The sequence below is a fragment of the Schistocerca cancellata genome, chromosome 10 (assembly GCF_023864275.1).
Source record: "Schistocerca cancellata isolate TAMUIC-IGC-003103 chromosome 10, iqSchCanc2.1, whole genome shotgun sequence".
In the NCBI taxonomy this organism is placed as follows: domain Eukaryota; kingdom Metazoa; phylum Arthropoda; class Insecta; order Orthoptera; family Acrididae; genus Schistocerca; species Schistocerca cancellata.
Window position 1 is genome coordinate 141,205,078 of NC_064635.1, and position 21,266 is coordinate 141,226,343.

The following is a 21,266-nucleotide window of genomic DNA, read 5'->3' on the forward strand; positions in this document are numbered from 1 at the left end:
GAGCTCTAGCGGCCGCTTCTGAAACCATCACCATCCGCCCGCCAAGAACTTTGAAAATTCCTCTTTCGATTGGTATAGAGGTTCTTCATTTTGGATTTGTACTTGAATACATACAAATTTTTGAAATTGGGTCCATCTTGGGTTCATCTTCCACCAGAACTCATAAAGTTATGCCACAATACCATTCTTGTTTCTATCATGGGTTACGGATCCGGAGTGTGGGCGCACAGGCTCACGAGGGTCGTGCCCGCTATGTCTGTGAGGAGGGTGCAACGCAACATGCTTCTGCGCTCCATTGGAGCGTACAGAACATCTCCAGGAGGGGCACTACTAATACTTATGGGGGTGTGTCCCCTAGACATCAAAATACGGGAACAGGCAGCCTGGTACTGGGTGAAAAGGGGAGATGTAGAAAAGACTGAAAGTATCCTGGGAGTGCGGGTGGGGGACAAGTTTGCAATCAAGAGGAGAGGAGAAGAGTTATGGCAAGAACTTTGGGATGCTGACACCACAGGCCGAAGGACTTACCAGCTGCTCCCAAACATCAAAGAACGTCTCCAACTCTCGCATTTCCAGCCAAGTAAGGGACTGTTGCACTTCCTCACAGGACATGGACCGTATCCGGCATATCTTTGCTGATTCGGGAAAAGGGCTACCCCCTCGTGTGACTGCGGAGCTGAATGGGGTACTCCGGACCACGTGATCTACGAGTGCCCCATCTTCGATGATGTAGCCAGTGACCTAAGAAACCAGTTGCCTCACAACAACACGTATCAATTAATCAGAGACCCCACCACATTTAACATAGTAAACCGCCTTGCCAGCGAGGTATCAGCAAAGGTCCTGCGAGAATACCTAAGGGAAAACATATGAACCACCGGACATGACATGACTGAAGGTGACCCATCCCATTCCGCCGGGGCGTGGACTGGCCAATCGCCGTGACGGTAGGAATCCGCCACGCTCTGGAACAGGGGGAGGGAGCGCCAACACCCGAACTTGCCAATTGCGCACCGATTGTGACTTAGTAATAGTTTAACCTTAAGTAGATAGTAGATAGAAAACCTTAACAGAACCTGCAGCGATCTTCAAAAGGCCAGCCCAGTGCCAGGGGCATGCTCACTGGGATCAGCTCAGTGGGCACGGCCACACAGTAGGTTTATACAAAACATCTGGCACGCCTGTAACGCTGCAGGAAGTAGCCCCTAGATTAGTTAGCAATGTGTAGAATTAGATCTTACCCAACAAGAAACTAACTTCTCATTTCCTGTAGCAAGTAAGTTTACTAACACTAGAGTAGAAGTAAAAATGCTGCAAAAATTCAATAAAAAATGTAATGTAGATTTAAGACCCACTAATGTATTAGGTGGTGGGTTAAAATGTAAGAAATAATTCAATTGAATAAAGAATTTTTTTTAAAAAAAATTGGGTCCGTAATTTAGAATAACCCTGTAATAATAACAAAGAAGTGGGGAAGAAAGGCAGAGAAAAACAATCAGGATAGAGAAGAAGAGGAGGAAGAAGTAGAAGTTGACAAAATGGAAGAATAAAACAGAATTAAAGAGAAGGAGAAGGAAGAGGACAAGAAAGAGGTTGAAATGAAGAAGGAGAAGTCAGGGGGGGTAAGCATTGTGAGGTGTGATTAGAGAGTAATTAGAAGGGCAGCCGCCTACGCCTTACCTCGTCCCGGACCTCCGAGACTGGGAGAGCGGTCTGCCCACCAGGCTTCACCAGCGTCTCGAGCAGACGCCGCCGCGTCTTGGCTGGTCCCTCCTCTGTGGCCGCCGACCTCATGGCGATGACCTCCTCTACCCGCTCCCGCAGCTGCGCGTAGTACTTGAAGATGGCGCGGCCCTGTGAAGTCAGACGGAGCAGCAACTTGCTCCGCAGCCACGGCCGCACCATCATCTTCTGTGAACACCACCGACATCAGACAAACATAGTCTCCATTTGGGATGGGGGATGAGATACTCTCTGGGGGCTCTTGCAAACTGGTCCCCACTAACCAGACAAGTCACAATAGCATTTCATGATGAATAGATCGGCTCCAACTGTTTTCGACAAATCCTTTACTTGTATAATCCAGGTTTCTGGATGTAAATCTCATCTCCAGGGACCACAAAAAAAGGTAAACTGAAAGGTATGTTATATAGAATTCACTAACAGTGAGAGGGTCCATAAAAATGTGAATATTATGTCTTCCCTTGATTGGGTACGAGAAAATCGTACTAGTCACGTAAAAAATCCAGCAAAATTTATCAAATAACGAGCGAGATCCCCTGCGGGTGAAGCACGAAAACATTCCTTGATACAACTAGTACTGCACTAGGTGAACGGGGCCTAAGTGGCAAAACCATGAACATAACAGCAAATAGACACTCGTTGTCAGCCTAATGTAACGTATGAACCGACTGCAAACGACAGGATATGTGGCACGGCCTAAGAAAGTAAGATCAAGGCACGAATGCCGTTGAACGCCAATTTCTGGACCTCAGAAGTACGTTTAAAATGGAGGGGAGGTTATAACATGCTTAAAAGCGTCCAGAAGTTTCGAAGGCTGGAGGAGGCGTACTGACCGGGATCTGACTAAAAAGACAGCGTAGTTCGCGCAGGCAGACAACCCACTGGTAGAGCCTGGTTGAAGAGCCCAGGGTAGAGGAGAAGCGAAGTGGGAAAACAGAGTGTGATGAATTGTAGAATGAAGGCTTTCACGACCGGTTGACATGGCTGTTGATATACTTTCTGGGATGTGAGGTCGTGGTCCAAGAACTTTTCTGCTCCTTACGTTTCGTCCAGGACTGCGCTGGACTTCCTCAGAGGCGCTGCTCCGCTGAGTCTTGCCGACTGACAGTCAGTCGGCAAGACTCAGCGGAGCAGCGCCTCTGAGGAAGTCCAGCGCAGTCCTGGACGAAACGTAAGGAGCAGAAAAGTTCTTGGACCACGACCTCACATCCCGGAAAGTATATCAACAGCCAGAGTGTGATGAAGTTAGGCTTACCTCAGTTAATAAGGAGAAGAAATTCTGTCAGTTCTGAGAGCGTCTTCAATGGAGCAGATATTCTAGACTAGCATAATACGGGGGGCTCTAGGCTAGAGGTGTACTCAGACAAATGCTTATAATGAAAGAACTCCACATTTTACGTTGTTGGGTAAATTCGCAATCGACACTGACATTGTCCAACATGTGGCCGTCACGATTTCGTCAACAGTACTGAGTTGTACGGCGCACGCGCACAAATGTTTACTGTGCCCTAGGCATACTCCTGACAGTTGACGGCACAACGGATGGTGCAGTGTGTGATATCGTCATCAGAGTTACAGTCTGTAAAACGTGTTCAGTGGCGTGCAAGAAGAGAATGGAACGTGGATTCTGCCACGCATAAATCCATTTATCAGTGTGACAGAACTCTTTGAGAAACGGGAAGTTTGGTTTCAAATGCTGGAAAAATCCCAAAACACTAGTGAATGAAGATAACGTACACGTGAAGCATGAGCTAGAAACCCTCGTAAAACTCCACTAGACAAGCTAGTAGGGGACTAGACCGTTCGATATTTTGTACAAACGTCTCCGGTTACATGCTTACAAACTCCACATTTTGCATCACGTTAAAACTAAGGATCATCTCAGACGACCTGATTCTGCTGCCGAAACGTTGCATCGTGTAGAGCGTAGACGAAAACAACGACTACTGCAGTGCAATGCTGTTCAGTCATGAATCTGCCTCCCTCCTCTGTGGCGAAGTTACCGGACACAACTGTCGAAAATGGGGACGTGAGACTGCGGGAGATGTGATTCTGTACGAAAGGGACACACCAAAAGTTAATACACTCCTGGAAATGGAAAAAAGAACACATTGACACCGGTGTGTCAGACCCACCATACTTGCTCCGGACACTGCGAGAGGGCTGTACAAGCAATGATCACACGCACGGCACAGCGGACACACCAGGAACCGCGGTGTTGGCCGTCGAATGGCGCTAGCTGCGCAGCATTTGTGCACCGCCGCCGTCAGTGTCAGCCAGTTTGCCGTGGCATACGGAGCTCCATCGCAGTCTTTAACACTGGTCGCATGCCGCGACAGCGTGGACGTGAACCGTATGTGCAGTTGACGGACTTTGAGCGAGGGCGTATAGTGGGCATGCGGGAGGCCGGGTGGACGTACCGCCGAATTGCTCAACACGTGGGGCGTGAGGTCTCCACAGTACATCGATGTTGTCGCCAGTGGTCGGCGGAAGGTGCACGTGCCCGTCGACCTGGGTCCGGACCGCAGCGACGCACAGATGCACGCCAAGACCGTAGGATCCTACGCAGTGCCGTAGGGGACCGCACCGCCACTTCCCAGCAAATTAGGGACACTGTTGCTCCTGGGGTATCGGCGAGGACCATTCGCAACCGTCTCCATGAAGCTGGGCTACGGTCCCGCACAGCGTTAGGCCGTCTTCCGCTCACGCCCCAACATCGTGCAGCCCGCCTCCAGTGGTGTCGCGACAGGCGTGAATGGAGGGACGAATGGAGACGTGTCGTCTTCAGCGATGAGAGTCGCTTCTGCCTTGGTGCCAATGATGGTCGTATGCGTGTTTGGCGCCGTGCAGGTGAGCGCCACAATCAGGACTGCATACGACCGAGGCACACAGGGCCAACACCCGGCATCATGGTGTGGGGAGCGATCTCCTACACTGGCCGTACACCACTGGTGATCGTCGAGGGGACACTGAATAGTGCACGGTACATCCAAACCGTCATCGAACCCATCGTTCTACCATTCCTAGACCGGCAAGGGAACTTGCTGTTCCAACAGGACAATGCACGTCCGCATGTATCCCGTGCCACCCAACGTGCTCTAGAAGGTGTAAGTCAACTACCCTGGCCAGCAAGATCTCCGGATCTGTCCCCCATTGAGCATGTTTGGGACTGGATGAAGCGTCGTCTCACGCGGTCTGTACGTCCAGCACGAACGCTGGTCCAACTGAGGCGCCAGGTGGAAATGGCATGGCAAGCCGTTCCACAGGACTACATCCAGCATCTCTACGATCGTCTCCATGGGAGAATAGCAGCCTGCATTGCTGCGAAAGGTGGATATACACTGTACTAGTGCCGACATTGTGCATGCTCTGTTGCCTGTGTCTATGTGCCTCTGGTTCTGTCAGTGTGATCATGTGATGTATGTGACCCCAGGAATGTGTCAATAAAGTTTCCCCTTCCTGGGACAATGAATTCACGGTGTTCTTATTTCAATTTCCAGGAGTGTATGTAGGTGGAATTAGTACATAAACTGGTGTGATCGGTCCATTTTTTTAATGGAGCCTACAGTTGCAGGACACACCTATCCCAACATGTCGGCGAACTGTACAGTTACACAGGTGCCTCCCGACGTCGTTTTCCAGTGGGATAGTGCCCCACCACACTATCCAGGGTTTGTTACCACAATTCTCCATTAGATGTTTCCTGAACGTTCAATTGCAATGAGGGAAGAGTTACATTGCCCCTCTCGGTCTCCCGATCTGGCTCCACTGGATTTCAGTGTGAAGGCGTTTATCACGACATTGTTTGCAGAAAAACGCTTCGAGGTCTGGTAGAGCTGAGACAATGGATCTACACTGCAGTCAAGACCATAACTAGCGACAGCAACAAATACTTTTATTTCATGAAAAAATTTGGTGTTATATTTTGATAAATTCGATGTTATGTTTTGCCAAATTCGGTGTTATCTTTGCAAAATTTGGTGTTTAGCGAAATTCTGTGTTTTTACCAAATATGGTGTTTTTGGCAAAATTAGGTGTTTTTACCAAATTCTGTATTGGTTTTTTGCGAAATTCGTTGTTGTCTTTTGCCAAACCCGGTGTTCTTTTAAACCAAGTCGATGTGTTATACCGAATTCTATATTTTTTTCCCAAATTCGGTGGTGTTTTTCGCAAAATATGGCGGTGTTCTTTTGCTAAATTCGATGCTACTTACGCAGTAAAATCAGAGTTCGTTACATAGGGAAGGAACTGCAATTTTAAGATCATTCACGAACCGCAGTCTTGACGAGATTAGAAGCCAAAACGCAGTTTTAACTTTCAGTAACAATCAGAATATTCGTACATTGCCGTCCTTGTTTTTATGAGAGTTTTACACATTGCAAAATTACTAATTTCGCAATATGTCCCAAAAACCGCAAATTTTGTGTTATTTTTCGCGTTGTTGTTTTCCCGAAATTTTACTGCACCTCGCTATGACACATATCATGCTTACGAACATGTGGCGGGAAGTGGAGTACCATTTCACTATTTGTCGAGCTATAAACGGTGCCCACACTGAATTGCATCAACACGCTTAAAAATTAGTTCCTAGGTTCAATGTTGAACAAATAAAGTTGTAAACCGACATAGGTCCTGAAATATGAACGGATGTTTTTGCATACCTCTAGCCCGGACTCACTGTACTAGAATCATTAACGATTCTTAAAGTGTTCAGTGTGACGTCACTGATACGCAGGACGGTCCGGACTGGGGGTGATGCGGAGCTGTCAGGGGAGACGGTTCAAATGGCTCTGAGCACTATTGGACTTAACATCAATGGTCATCAGTCCCCTAGAACTTAGAACTACTTAAACGTAACTAACCTAAGGACAGCACACAACACCCAGCCATCACGAGGCAGAGAAAGTCAGGGGAGAACGCGACCGTTTTCACGAGCCCTTGGCCGTGGAGCGAATGTCAGATCCACAGCTCTGCAAAATTAAAGTTTGTTTTTGTTCTCATTATGTCAACAACGTCAAATCTAGTAAAATCGCGTCGGCAGTGAATTTTTTTGATGTTTCCAAAGTATATGTCGATACTTGACAACACAGGTAGGCTTAGACGATGGCAGCCAATGCACAAAGCTTAAGCCTGGCGAGACGCCCAGACAAATATTCCATAAGGAGACGCCAGCACTTCTGTTCATGTTCGCAAGTGGGGCGCCTCCACTATTACAGTGTGCATTGTCTCAGAGACGTGGTTATATCATCGCAGATGACCACATGGCTCCCACAGTGGGCTTAGTTTATTTACCTTTCTGTGTTTTGGAGAATATTGGGAGATTGATTGCCAGCAGTTCCTGGACAATACTGACGTTGTGGTTTGACGTCCCGCGTAGCTGGTGGGTATGCACGAGTTCAGTAATGTCAGACTCAGAGGAAGAAATTACTGTCGCGCTAGATCAGTGAATTCGGATAAAAGCAACATTTATGACTGTGCAACTGTGGTGTGCGTACTGTAAGACCTTCGGTACACACACCATCAGATTACTTGACTTGTCGCTCTAACGAAGTAGGCGAGTGTCGGCAATATGTCTCGTGATCTTATCGTGGCGTGTTTATCTTCTGCCGTTAGGTCAGACGATAGAAATACCACTTGCACGCTTAGAGTAGCAGATTGACAGTGACCAACTTTAAACAGAACTTGATTAATTTGCACACACATTTATTAAAATAATAACAAGCATAGTGTGGTGTCACCGCCAGACACCACACTTTACTTAACTTGATTCAGGATGCTGTTTACAATTGACAATCTGAAGTTCCTTTGGTCTTGGTATGTTAATCTTATTCTCACATATCTCTGATACTTGACAAAGTGTCTATTCATTTATCTTCATGCCTATGTACAGAAATATGATAATCTTATTAGGCGCAGACTGAAACTTGACTACAGACTAATGCAGACTGATGCAGACTAACTAATCGGAGGTCTGTACACTCGTTATAATAACACTGGTTATAATACCTCGCGCATTCAGGTATCACTGCGCGAGTGTGATCCGCGAGGAGAAAAGGTTCCATGTTAGAAGCAATCTAATTGGCTGCGTTACATATTAATACCCGGATCGGCGGAAGTAGAATTTGGTCCGTCTCTAAGACAGCGCCATCTCGTAGTGTGGAGACGGACGAACGCTGCGCCTGCGCTGTTGTGCTTAGCAGGGCGCGCTCTATTGTGAAAGTTGTGTACTCGCTGACTACGCGGAACTACACTCCTGGAAATTGAAATAAGAACACCGTGAATTCATTGTCCCAGGAAGGGGAAACTTTATTGACACATTCCTGGGGTCAGATACATCACATGATCACACTGACAGAACCACAGGCACATAGACACAGGCAACAGAGCATGCACAATGTCGGCACTAGTACAGTGTATATCCACCTTTCGCAGCAATGCAGGCTGCTATTCTCCCATGGAGACGATCGTAGAGATGCTGGATGTAGTCCTGTGGAACGGCTTGCCATTCCATTTCCACCTGGCGCCTCAGTTGGACCAGCGTTCGTGCTGGACGTGCAGACCGCGTGAGACGACGCTTCATCCAGTCCCAAACATGCTCAATGGGGGACAGATCCGGAGATCTTGCTGGCCAGGGTAGTTGACTTACACCTTCTAGAGCACGTTGGGTGGCACGGGATACATGCGGACGTGCATTGTCCTGTTGGAACAGCAAGTTCCCTTGCCGGTCTAGGAATGGTAGAACGATGGGTTCGATGACGGTTTGGATGTACCGTGCACTATTCAGTGTCCCCTCGACGATCACCAGTGGTGTACGGCCAGTGTAGGAGATCGCTCCCCACACCATGATGCCGGATGTTGGCCCTGTGTGCCTCGGTCGTATGCAGTCCTGATTGTGGCGCTCACCTGCACGGCGCCAAACACGCATACGACCATCATTGGCACCAAGGCAGAAGCGACTCTCATCGCTGAAGACGACACGTCTCCATTCGTCCCTCCATTCACGCCTGTCGCGACACCACTGGAGGCGGGCTGCACGATGTTGGGGCGTGAGCGGAAGACGGCCTAACGGTGTGCGGGACCGTAGCCCAGCTTCATGGAGTCGGTTGCGAATGGTCCTCGCCGATACCCCAGGAGCAACAGTGTCCCTAATTTGCTGGGAACTGGCGGTGCGGTCCCCTACGGCACTGCGTAGGATCCGACGGTCTTGGCGGGCATCCGTGCGTCGCTGCGGTCCGGTCCCAGGTCGACGGGCACGTGCACCTTCCGCCGACCACTGGCGACAACATCGATGTACTGTGGAGACCTCACGCCCCACGTGTTGAGCAATTCGGCGGTACGTCCACCCGGCCTCCCGCATGCCCACTACACGCCCTCGCTCAAAGTCCGTCAACTGCACATACGGTTCACGTCCACGCTGTCGCGGCATGCTACCAGTGTTAAAGACTGCGATGGAGCTCCGTATGCCACGGCAAACTGGCTGACACTGACGGCGGCGGTGCACAAATGCTGCGCAGCTAGCGCCATTCGACGGCCAACACCGCGGTTCCTGGTGTGTCCGATGTGCCGTGCGTGTGATCATTGCTTGTACAGCCCTCTCGCAGTGTCCGGAGCAAGTATGGTGGGTCTGACACACCGGTGTCAATGTGTTCTTTTTTCCATTTCCAGGAGTGTATGTACACAACAGCAACTTATGCAGCTAATGAAAATCTACAAAATTAAAACATGTGTGGGTAAAAATCTAACTCCAAGAAGCCAATTTTCTTCTGTTTTTTTTTTTTTTTTGTTTTAACCGAATTACCGGTTCTGCTGAGTTCGGAGCCATCTTCAGATCAATCTAAAATGTTTTTCAGTGTATGTCACTCCTTGCACAACGTCGTATTTTTCAGATCTAAGTCGCCTGGTTACATAAAATACTAAATTTAAAATTTTAACAGGTTGCGTAAAATGACAACGTCAGTCAATATCACATAACCAACTAACATGTTCACTTTAGGATTTTATTTAACTAAGGGCATTTAGCTTTAAAAAAATATAAAAATACGACGATGAGCAAGGAGTCTCCCACGCTGAACAGCATTTTAGATTGTTCTTTAGATGTGCCGGAGATGGTCCGCAGCTCATGGTCGTGCGGTAGCGTTCTCGCTTCCCACGCCCGAGTTACGGGTTCGATTCCCGGCGGGGTCTGCCTCGTGATGACTGGGTGTTGTATGATGTCCTGAGGTTAGTTAGGTTTAAGTAGTTCTAAGTTCTAGGGGACTGATGACCATAGATGTTAAGTCCCATAGTGCTCAGAGCCATTTGAACCATTTTGCCGGTAATGAGCCGAAACTGTTAATCAGTAAAGTCTATTTCCGATCCTAACGTAAGATTTTTACTCACACATGTTTTAAACCAACACATCGCATCTCTCCTCCGATTGATAAAGTGAAAGAATGACGTCTACGACATTCTAAGACACTTTACCACTTACTGTTATTCATTTACGTTGTACCATCTCCTGCAAAGTGCTGTTATTTTACAAGGGGACCAAACCTACCCGTCATCACCGATTGCGTCCAAACTTATGGTTTATGCAGGGCTCAGCCAGAAACGGACACTTGTTATGCTATAGTTCAAAAATGGGTTCAAATGGCTCTGAGCACTATGGGACTTAACATTTATGGTCATCAGTCCCCTAGAGCTTAGAACTACTTAAACCTAACTAACCTAAGGACAGCACACAACACCCAGCCATCACGAGGCAGAGAAAATCCCTGACTCCGCCGGGAATCGAACCCAGGAACCCGGGCGTGGGAAGTGAGAACGCTACCGCACGACCACGAGATGCGGGCTATGCTATAGTTAGTGATTTACAGTTAGTTAGGTTTAAGTAGTTCTAAGTTCTAGGGGACTGATGACTTAAGAAGTTAAGTCCCATAGTGCTCAGAGCCATTTTTGTAAACGTCATTACAGAAAAACGTCACTACAGAATTCGGATTTAGGTTATGAATTGTGATATAGTAAAACGAGGGGAAGCATTAATTTTCTCGGTTGTTTACTCACGCCAAAAGCGCCTCATTTATATAATTGTTTTTAAGTTTATATACAAAAACAAACTTCGTTTACATTCATAAAATTTTCTCACAAATGGAGTACTTAGGTAACAAACCACACGTAGCGCATCATTTCGCCAAATACTGGCAAGGACAGCTCATGTTCAATGAAATGTATTTCGACGCAGACTTCTCGGGATGTGATTTAGTTTTCTCTCTCGACGAGATAAGGGAGTTTTGAAGCTTCTTGATATTTAGCTGACGATAAAATTTGGCATCCCAGGATTGCCACGCCGGAGATAATTTGGGGAGGGGGCGCCAATATTACTTTTAATACTGCCCGACAGCAATTATTAATCTTCAAAAATCGCGTTTTACGATTGTGGATTTGTTTATCCTCGCCACGAGTCAGTTAACAGAAGCTTTTTTTTTTCTCCTGGACATTGGGTTTCATCACGTTGACCATAATTTCGGCTTATTTGCACTGTAGAAACGTAAAAATAGGAAATAACAATATGTTTCCTAATCTGCACTCCGTCTCAAAATCTTCGAATTACCGTTCTACGCCCCCTTCTGCTACTCCAAACATTGCCAGAACTTCACGATAACATACAGGGTGACAATTATTGAACTAGTTAAAACCTAGGGGGTGCACACACTTTATTCAACATGTAAACGTCACTGGCCCGGGTGGCCGAGCGGTTCTAGGCGTTGCAGTCTGGAACCGCGCGACCGCTACGGTCGCAGGTTCGAATCCTGCCTCGGGCACGGATGTGTGTGCTGTCCTTAGGTTAGTTAGGTTTAAGTAGTTCTAAGTTCTAGGGGACTGATGACTTAAGAAGTTAAGTCCCATAGTGCTCAGAGCCATTTTTGTAAACGTCATTACAGAAAAACGTCACTACAGAATTCGGATTTAGGTTATGACTTGTTAATATAGCCCCACAAGAAGGAGGCCAATGTGTTCAGATCCGGAGAATATGGTGAGCAATCGAGACCCATGCCAGTGGCCTCTGGGTACCCCAGCGCCAGAATGTGGCCCCCAAAGTGCTCCTCCAGGACAACAAACACTCTTCTGCTTCGATGGGGTCGAGCTCTGTCTTGCATGAATCACATCTTGTCGACATCAGGGTCACTTTGGAAAATGGGGAAGAAGATCATCTTCCAAAACCTTCACGTACCGTTCGGTAGTCACCTTGCCATGAAGGAATATCAAATGGTTCAAATGGCTCTGAGCACTATGGGACTTAACATCTGAGGTCATCAGTCCCCTAGAACTTAGAACTAGTTAAACCTACCTAACCTAAGAACATCACACACATCCGTGCCCGAGGCAGGATTCGAACCTGCGACCGTAGTGGTCGCGCGGTTCCAGACTGAAGCGCCTAGAACCGCTCGGCCACAGCGGCCGGCCAAGGAATATCCCACCGATTATTCAGTGACCGGACATTGCACGCCACCGTCACCTATTGAGGGTGAAGAGACTTCTCAATTGCGAAGTGCGTATTCTCAGTCCTCCAAATGCGCCAGTTTTGCTTACAGAGGAACTCATACAAATGGAAGTGGGCTTCGTCGCTAAACCAAACTATACAGCGCATACTAATTCCCATCGTGCCCTGCAGCCAACTGTGCAGTTTCAAAGTCGTAACACAAACCGTTCAGAATTTATGACGATTTTGTTTCACATAGTTCAATAATTGTCAATGTGTGCTCGATTCATCATTTAACCGTACCGCGCAAAAACGATGTTTTTTTTTCCCCTAAACGCAGGGCCATCAAACTCCCACCCCTATTCACTTGCATTTCTGACGAACTCCTGCATTAATATAAATTTGGACAAAATCTGGGAAACGGAGTCGGCGCGCTCCTCGTATTAGAGCAGGCCTCTTATCGTATGCCGCATACGGTGAAGCGCAGCCTCGTGCCAGCAGCTGCAGTACGGGCATAGAGGTGGGATCAGGCGAGGCGCAAGGGTGGTGGAGGAAGCGGGGCTGGACGTAGCAGAGGCGGTCAACAGGGCCGCACACGACGGTCTCGCTTCCGCTTCCCTGTACAGTCAGTTTGTTTACGGTACGTTGTCGGTTACGGTTCGGACACACATAATTTTCTCTCACCTTCAACCGATGTGTCCGCAGCTCGTGGTCGTGCGGTAGCGTTTTCGCTTCCCACGCCCGGGGTCCCGGGTTCGATTCCCGGCGGGGTCAGGGATTTTCTCTGCCTAGTGATGACTGGGTGTTGTGTGATGTCCTTAGGTTAGTTAGGTTTAAGTAGTTCTAAGTTCTCAGGGACTGATGACCATAGATGTTAAGTCCCATAGTGCTCAGAGCCATTTGAACCATTTGAACCAACCGATGTGTTTTGTTTAGATTGGTGCTAAACAGCCACAAAACAAATTAACGTACAGTACAAGAGGAAGTAGCGGCGAATGTTTCAACCGTTTCTGTGTGTGCCTGTGATTGAATGGTTGGTCCCTTCATCTTCCGGGAGATTGTAATTAAACTTTCCCCATTTATCACGTTATAACACAGAAACTAGTTACCGTACGAGTACCAAACTTGCTAGCATTAATGTCCACAGTATGGGATGTATGATTTCCATGTGTCGCAGCGCCACCGTCCAGTTCCAACTATGGCCACCAGGTGCCGGGATCAGTCATCGTCATTCACAGTCTCACACATCTTACCAGTCGCAGTGCACTTGTTGATGTGTCAACATGAGCTTGGACAAAAGGAGCAGGGCGCTACTGGTGAAGCTCTACTATCAAAACAACAGCAATACTGCAACTGCACTTGGAGAATATCGCTGGCTGAAAGGATTACGGAAGGGTCCTCTTTCTCCATCTGCTGTGTCCACCGCCATGAAGAAGTTCGAATTGAGTGGAGAACTGGCGGAACCGCGGGACTGCTACGGTCACAGGTTCGAATCCTGCCTCGGGCATGGGTGTGTGTGATGTCCTTAGGTGAGTTAGGCTTAAGTAGTTCTAAGTTCTAGGGGACTTATGACCTAAGATGTTGAGTCCCATAGTGCTCAGAGCCATTTGAACCATTTTTTTGGAGAACTGGGCGTCACTCCAGGAGGAGCCCGACGGCCGGTTGCATCACAGGTCGTTGATTAAATCGCTGTTGCCATGGCAGACATCGCTGGGCGCAATTCCCGATCGTCAGGCAGTGCGTCTGCTGTGTCACGACAGTTGAACATCCCGTGGTCCGCTGCACGGAAGGTGCTTCGAACAATCCTCAAATGGTATCCGTACAAGATCCATATTGTACAGCAGCTTCCACCTCAGGACGCACAATGGCGTGTTGAATTCAAAAATGGCTCTGAGCTCTATGGGACTCAACTGCTGTGGTCATAAGTCCCCTAGAACTTAGAACTGCTTAAACCTAACTAACCTAAGGACAGCACACAACACCCAGCCATCACGAGGCAGAGAAAATCCCTGACCCCGCCGGGAATCGAACCCGGGAACCCGGGCCGTGTTGACTTCGCTCTCCAGTTTCTCGCAAGGACTGAAGTTGATGATGGCTAGCGCTGGACTGTCCTATGGACAGACAACACTTTTTCTGATGGGTGAGGTGAAGACACAGAATTGCCAAATGTGAGGATCCTCATCTCCAGTTGCTGTACACGAAGTTCCTCTGTACGGTGAAAAATTTTTGGAAATTTCTGGTGAGGTCTTATGGGACCAGACTGCTGAGGTCATCGGTCCCTAAGCCTACTTACTACTTAATCTGACTTATGCTAAGGACAACACACACAACCATTCCCGAGGGAGGACTCTAATCTGCGACGGGAGATCTGTATGGTGAACGTGTCGTCGTATGGCCTGGCTTTACTGCTACATCCATCATAGACCCATTTTTTTGGAAGTGTTGGCGCTCGAGGACCAAAGACGCGCAGAGTAACTGGCCAGCGTTACTGTGATACGCTTCGGCAGCATGTCTTACCCGCTCTACAGGAGAGAGACGTATTGAACTCAACAGTTTTCACGCAAGATGGGGTACCACTGCATATCGCTCGCGAAGTTCACCTACTTCTCCGAAACACATTTGGAAACGATCGAATTATCAGCTGATGGTTGTGGGTCTACCTGAAGGACACATTTCACCAAGGTAACATTTACATATGTACTGATCAGCATATCAAGAGAGGTAGCCAGCTTACCTACAGATATGCTTCGTTCTGCTGTGTAGAATGCAATCCTGCGCTTTCAGACTCTTCTCGACACCGATGGGCGTCCTATTGAGCCCCTTTTGTAGAAGTAATGGTACCAGAATGCAACGGTATGATGCACGGTAGCAGCACATTAAAAGTGTTTCAATTGAACTGATCCTGCTTTATTTCTGTTCCCCATATGCTTGACATTAATGCTATCAAGTCTGGTACTTGTACGTAATTAATTTCTATGTTATAACGCGTTAAATAGGGAAATTTTAATTATAATCAGCCGGTGTATACCATCCCCCGTGTTTCTCTCAAACCTTTTCTGAGGCTTTTACGTTCTATTTTTTTTTTTCTGTCTCCGTGATTCCTTTGCGGTATCGGCCGCTATCCAGGCGGCTGCCCTTTCAAACACGCGCGCAACCAGTTATGCTGCTGTGTTTCCCACAGCCGCCACCACGGCACGAGAGCGCTGCCTGCCACGAACGATTACGCCGCTGCCAATGAGATGACAACACCACCTCTCCGGAGCTGCAGCGGCGGCTTTACTTAAGTTCAAACATTCATGCACTGAGCCCATTTTGTGTGTTTGCCAGTTGAATAACATTTACAGGCTTTCATAGTGGCCAGAGATCGACATCTTCTGAACAGAAGGGTGACTGATTTGTAAATTTGCGGTATCTGAATATGTTTCAACATTCAAAGCTACTGTTAGCAGCTGACACTGCAACAACAGCAACAAAGCTATGTATTATTTTTACCATTTGATATTAGATGTAGAATAAATTAATTTCTGAATTGTCTGATCTTGGACAGTGTCTTTCTCGCTCCGGTATCCATTAAAGAACCGCGCAGCATGCAAAGGAAACTGTAACAACGTCATGCTGCGATTTCACGTGTATCCGCATTTAGTTTATCAATATGGAATTTTTTCTCCAAGTCTTTCTGTATTTTCTGCGATCCTGCAGCAATGGTATTTTCCCATAGGCAACAGCAGGCCACAAAGAGGGTACCAAGGAATGAAGAGGAACGAAGAAGACAGAAGCATGGAGGGCTATGCAGTCGAAACATGCTGCAAGGCAGACAGCCCAATGATGATGATGATGATGATGAACAGTATTGTCTGAAAATTTTCTTAGAGGGCTGCGGATATTATCAGATAAAAGGTTTGTGTGTTATGAGTGATCTTGCCGTACTGGTACTGTGCACAGCTGATTCCAAGAGGGAAACTTCTCCTGCTGTTTTTCTCGACAGCTTGCAGCTCTACTATATGTTTAAATGCTGAAGACATCCTCTTGGGTAAAATATTCCAGAATCCCCCATCTGGATCTCCATGCCTGACGTCATCAGGAAAAACGAAACTGGGTTTCTGTATGTTGGAGTGTGGAATGTTAGCTACGTTAATCCGATGGGGAGACCAGAGACTTCAAAAATGGAAATAAGTTCTGTTGGAGTTAGATATAGTGGGAAACAGTGAAGTGCGTTGGTTTGAAGATCATGGCTTCTGATGTGTTGACTATTGGTTTCTCAACACAAAATCAAATGGCGCTAAAGAAGGAGTAGGCCCAGTAACGAATAAGGAAACAGGAATGTGATTAAGCCACTGGCAGCAGTGCGGTGAACGCGTATCCTAGCGAAGACAGTCACAAAGCCAAACATCCACACATACGACAAGTTTATAGTTGCACAGATCACGAAGACACTCAAAGAATGTTCGATGAGATGAAAGAAACTATTCAAATAGTAGAAGGAGAAGAAAATTTGATTTTGATGGCGGACAACAATTCAATAAAAGGAAAATGAATGAAAGATGAAGCCACCTCATAGAATTTTGCACAGAGCATAATTTGATAATGATCGGTTTGAAAATCATAAAAGAAGGTTATATACACAGGGATGTTTACAATAGATTAAATGATGATAAGACATAGGTTTTAAATTAGATATTAAACGACAAAACGTTTCCAGGAGTAGATCCGGTTTCTGACAACAATTTATTGCTTGTGAGCTTCTGAGTAAGTCTGAAGAAATTGCAAAGAGAAATTGAAAAGGCAGGACAGGATAAATTGAAAAAAAAAGGGACTGTTGAGAGATTCAGATGGAGCATTAGGCAATAATTGAAACAGGAGTCAGGAGTACAGTAGAAGAGGAAAGGGTCAAATGAGTAAAAGAACAAATCTAGTAGAAATCTTTCGATATCACAGTAGATATTGAATTTAATTGATAAAAGGAGAAACTAAAAATGCTGCAAATGAGGCAGGCGAAAGGAAATAGAGAAATCTAAAAAATGATATAGACAGAAAGTGAAAAATAGCTAAGGAGGAATGGCTAGAGGAAAAAATGCAAGGCTATAGAAGCATACATAAACTAGGGGAAAGGTAGACACTGCCAACAGGAAAATTAAAGAGACCTTTGGAGATACGAGAAGCAGCTGCACGTATTAAACAGTTTAGACGACAATCCAGCACGAAGCGAAGAAGGGAAAGCTGAAAGCTGGAAGGAAAGTACAAAAGGGCTCTACAAGGGAAATGAACCTGGAGACAATATTGTACAAAGGGAAGAGTAAGTTGATAATGAAAAAATGGGAGATATCTTACTGCGGGAAGAATTATACAGACCTAAGGGGAAATTATGTGCTGGAGAAGACGCCGTTTACTCAGAACTATTGTGATCCTTGGGAGAGTCAGCCATGACAACTATTCCATCTTTAGTGATATATATATATATATATATATATATATATATATATATATATATATATATATATATGCCAGGCGTGAATGCTACTGACCCATCAGTCTAATTAGTCATGGTTCCAAAAAGTGATTTATTCACAGAAGACACGAAAATTTATTAGAAGGGTCCCTCGTAGATAACTTTTGGATTCAGGTGAATGTATGAAGACCCTACAACCAATAATAGAAAAGAGGGTGAGGCAAACATACGATTATAGCATTTCCAGATATAGAGAAAACTTTTGACAGTGTTGACTGGAATACACGTTTTGACATTCTGAAGATAGCAGGGATAAAATACAGAGAGCGGAAAGATATTTACAACTTGTACAGAAACCACACTGCAGTTTTAAAAGTCGAAGAACACGAAAGGGAAGCAGTGCTCTAGAAGGGAGTGTGTAACGATTGTGGCCTATTCCTGTTGTTATCGAATATCTACATCAAGCAAACAGAAAAGGAAACCAAAGAGAAATCTGGAAAGAGAATTAAAGTTGAGGGAGACGAAATGACATTGTACTAGTGCGTGCTGAAAAGTAACGCCTCCGAACTTTTATGTGAAAATTCTAAATAATTTTTAAGTAAAATAAACTTTGTTAACGTTATACATCTTTATTCTTCATGTGTACGTATTTATTCCTCAACATAATCATAAACGAAGACGTTCCTCCCAACAAGACACTAGTTTGTTGATGCCGGCGCTGTAGAATGTTTGACTTTGTTGATGGAGCCACATCCTCACCTCCGCTTGCACAGGTGCATCACTATCACCTCAAAAGTGTTATTTACATTTTGGAAAGAGACAAAAATCAGATGGGACCAAGTTGGAACTCTATGGATGATGACTGATGACAGTGAACCCGAGCCGTCGAATTGTTGTAGATGTCATAGCGTTCGTGTGTAATCTGTTGTTGTCATGCTGCAGCATAGTGTGCTCCATGTGTCGAAAATTAGCAACTTGATTATAACGCTCTGTTTATCATGCACTGCGATAGTTACGTTACACACCGACATGATAAACGGCACAAGCTGGAGCCCTCTAGTTGCAGAGCGATGCAACTTCCACCAGCGATGCGAGAAAGTCGACCGCGTAATATGCATGTCATGTAATGACTCAGTCGATATTGAGAACAGAATAAAAATTTGGGGGCACTACTTTCCAGCACACTTTTCTGCCAGACACATCAAGCGATTAGGAAGTGTAGTAGAACGGCATGGATAGTGGCTTGAAGAGAAGTTATCTGATAAACAAACAAAAGTCAATCAATGGCAATAGAATGTAGTCGAATGAAACCAAGCGATGCACAGCGAATTGGATTAGCATATGAGCCACTGAAAGTAGTCAGTGAATTTGTTATTTGGCACCAAGTAACTGTTTGGTTCAAATGGCTCTGAGCACTATGCGACTTAACTTCTGAGGTCATCAGTCGCCTAGAACTAATTAAACCTAACTAACCTAAGGACATCACCCACATCCACGCCCGAGGCAAGATTCGAACCTGCGACCTTAGCGGTCGCTCGGCTCCAGACTGTAGCGCCTAGAACCGCACGGCCACTCCGGCTGTCAAAGTAACTTTTGACGGCTGAAACAGAGAGGATGCAAAACGGAGCATGGCCATAGCAAGAAAAGCATTGTTTTGAAAAACAGCCATTTGTGGAAGTGGGATACAAATTTAAGTGTTAGGAAGTCTTTTCTGAAGGCATTTTTCCGGTGTGTAGCCGAGCACAGTTGTGAAAAATGGACGATAAGGAGTTCAGAGAAGAAGGGAATAGGAGCTTTTGAATTGTGGTGCTACAAAAATATACTGAAGTAGGTGGGCAGATGAGGAGATACTGGATCGATTTAGGTCAGTTTTGGTAAAACCTGTGTGTGCGCGCGTCTTTCTCGCTTTTCAGCCTCCACGGCTTAGATTACTGTCTTCAGGAGATGGATCCTGCTACCTTTTTTCTTCTGCCATCTACCCCCTATACCTCCTTTGGCTCTCTCGTATCATCCATTCTGGGCCGCGTTGCTGATCGATTTGATTCTGCGCCGATCATTCATACTTGATGTCTTTTCAATAACAATACTAATTATACATGTTAACCCACCAAAGATGATTAGTGGGTCATAAAATGATACATAAATGGGATTACAATGCAGCTTTTACTATTACAGTTATTTTAGTGAGCTACAGATTAAACTACTACAGTGTGTTAGTTTTAATTTTCTACAACAATGGGCAGTTTGATCTAACCTACTTGTTACTTAACTAATCTGATTATTACCTGCAGCGTTACAGGTGTGCCAGTAGAGTACAAACCTACTTAGAATAGCCAGGCCCCACGAGCTAAACCCGAGGAGCATGCCCGTGGCACTGGGCTGGCCAAGGTTAGTATTCGCTGCAGTTTCCTAAATTAATGTCCTAATCTAAGTCTATAATACTAACTTAACCTACGTCGTATCCGCGGTGCTTTTATCGTAATCGTTGGTGTTGACCCCGCCCCCCTCATGGTCCCGTACGTGGCGGTTTCCAACTATGATGGAAGTCGGCCAGCCCACGCACAGGCGGTATGGGAATGGGATCCGGTCTCAATCGGTTTGATCTACGAGTTGATACCTATTCTTGGTCCCTCAGGTATTCTGCTAACACTTTCCGTGATACCTCATCTGCTAATGTATTCAAAGTGTGAAAAGTGTCTTCTTGTCGCAGTAGTTGGTATGTGTCGTTATTTGGAAGTCTGTCTCGGAGTGTTGTCGCGACATCATTGAAGAGAGGGCACTCGAAAACCACATGGTCAGGAGTCCCCTCTGCCGCGCCACAGTCACACTCGGGGGTTGCCCTTTTCCCAAACCGACATAAATATGTCGGATAGGGTCCATGGCCAGTGAGAAAGTGAATGAGTCCTCGTGTAGGTTCGAAATATTTCATACCCCCACGCTCTTTTACGTCTGGCAAAAACTGGAGGGTTCTTCTCCCAGTTTCTTCTTCCTCCCAAGCCCTCTGCCAAAGTTCCTCCCCTCTGTTTCGTATTTCCCTCTTATCCTCCACCCTCCCACCCATGATCTCTATTATTTTCTCCATGTTCCCCTTTTTGGCCCAGTACCACGCCGCTTGTTCACGTATCTTGATGTCTAACGGGCAGAGCCCCATTATGACTAACAGAGCTCCTCCCGGAGATGTTCTGTAGGCCCCCACAGATCTCAGAATCGTGCTTCTCTGGACCCTTCTCACTGTCATGGCGGACACGACCCGCGTGAGCCTGTGCGCCCAGACTCCCGAGCCGTAACCCACTACTGAGGTTAGAATACTGTTGTGATAGAGTTTTATGAGATGAGGAGGGAGATGAAATCTCTTATGTCCTATGGAGATGAGGTTGTTTAGTAGTTGGAGAGCTCTCTGGGTTACGGTTTCCCGAAGTTCCATCTCTCGTCAATTATGACTCCCGAGTATCGCGTCTCCCGTCGCCGAAGAACTGGCGAGCCATCGATTCTAACAGTAGGATCCCTGATTAGCTGTCCTTTTAGAAGCAGGTATGTAGACTTACTCGGAGATGTCTTTGCTACACGTATGTTCTCCCCGGTCTTCGTGTGGACAACGGGAGCGTCACAGTAAGTGTG

General features: G+C 46.4%; 1 protein-coding gene and 1 non-coding gene across 2 annotated transcripts in view; one reads left to right on the forward strand and one right to left on the reverse strand.

Moving 5' to 3' along the window:
- The window catches only part of LOC126106200 (cytochrome P450 4C1-like), a 69,349-nt gene that overhangs the window by 28,918 nt on the left and 19,165 nt on the right, over positions 1–21,266 (reverse strand). Inside the window, exon 3 of the mRNA XM_049912434.1 lies at positions 1,681–1,911. Coding sequence (XP_049768391.1) covers positions 1,681–1,911 — 231 coding nt within the window. The remainder of the gene's footprint in view (positions 1–1,680; positions 1,912–21,266) is intronic.
- On the forward strand, positions 11,460–11,543 carry Trnas-gga (transfer RNA serine (anticodon GGA)). Its single transcript is given in 2 exon segments — positions 11,460–11,499; positions 11,509–11,543. It is a non-coding gene; the product is annotated as a tRNA-Ser (tRNA).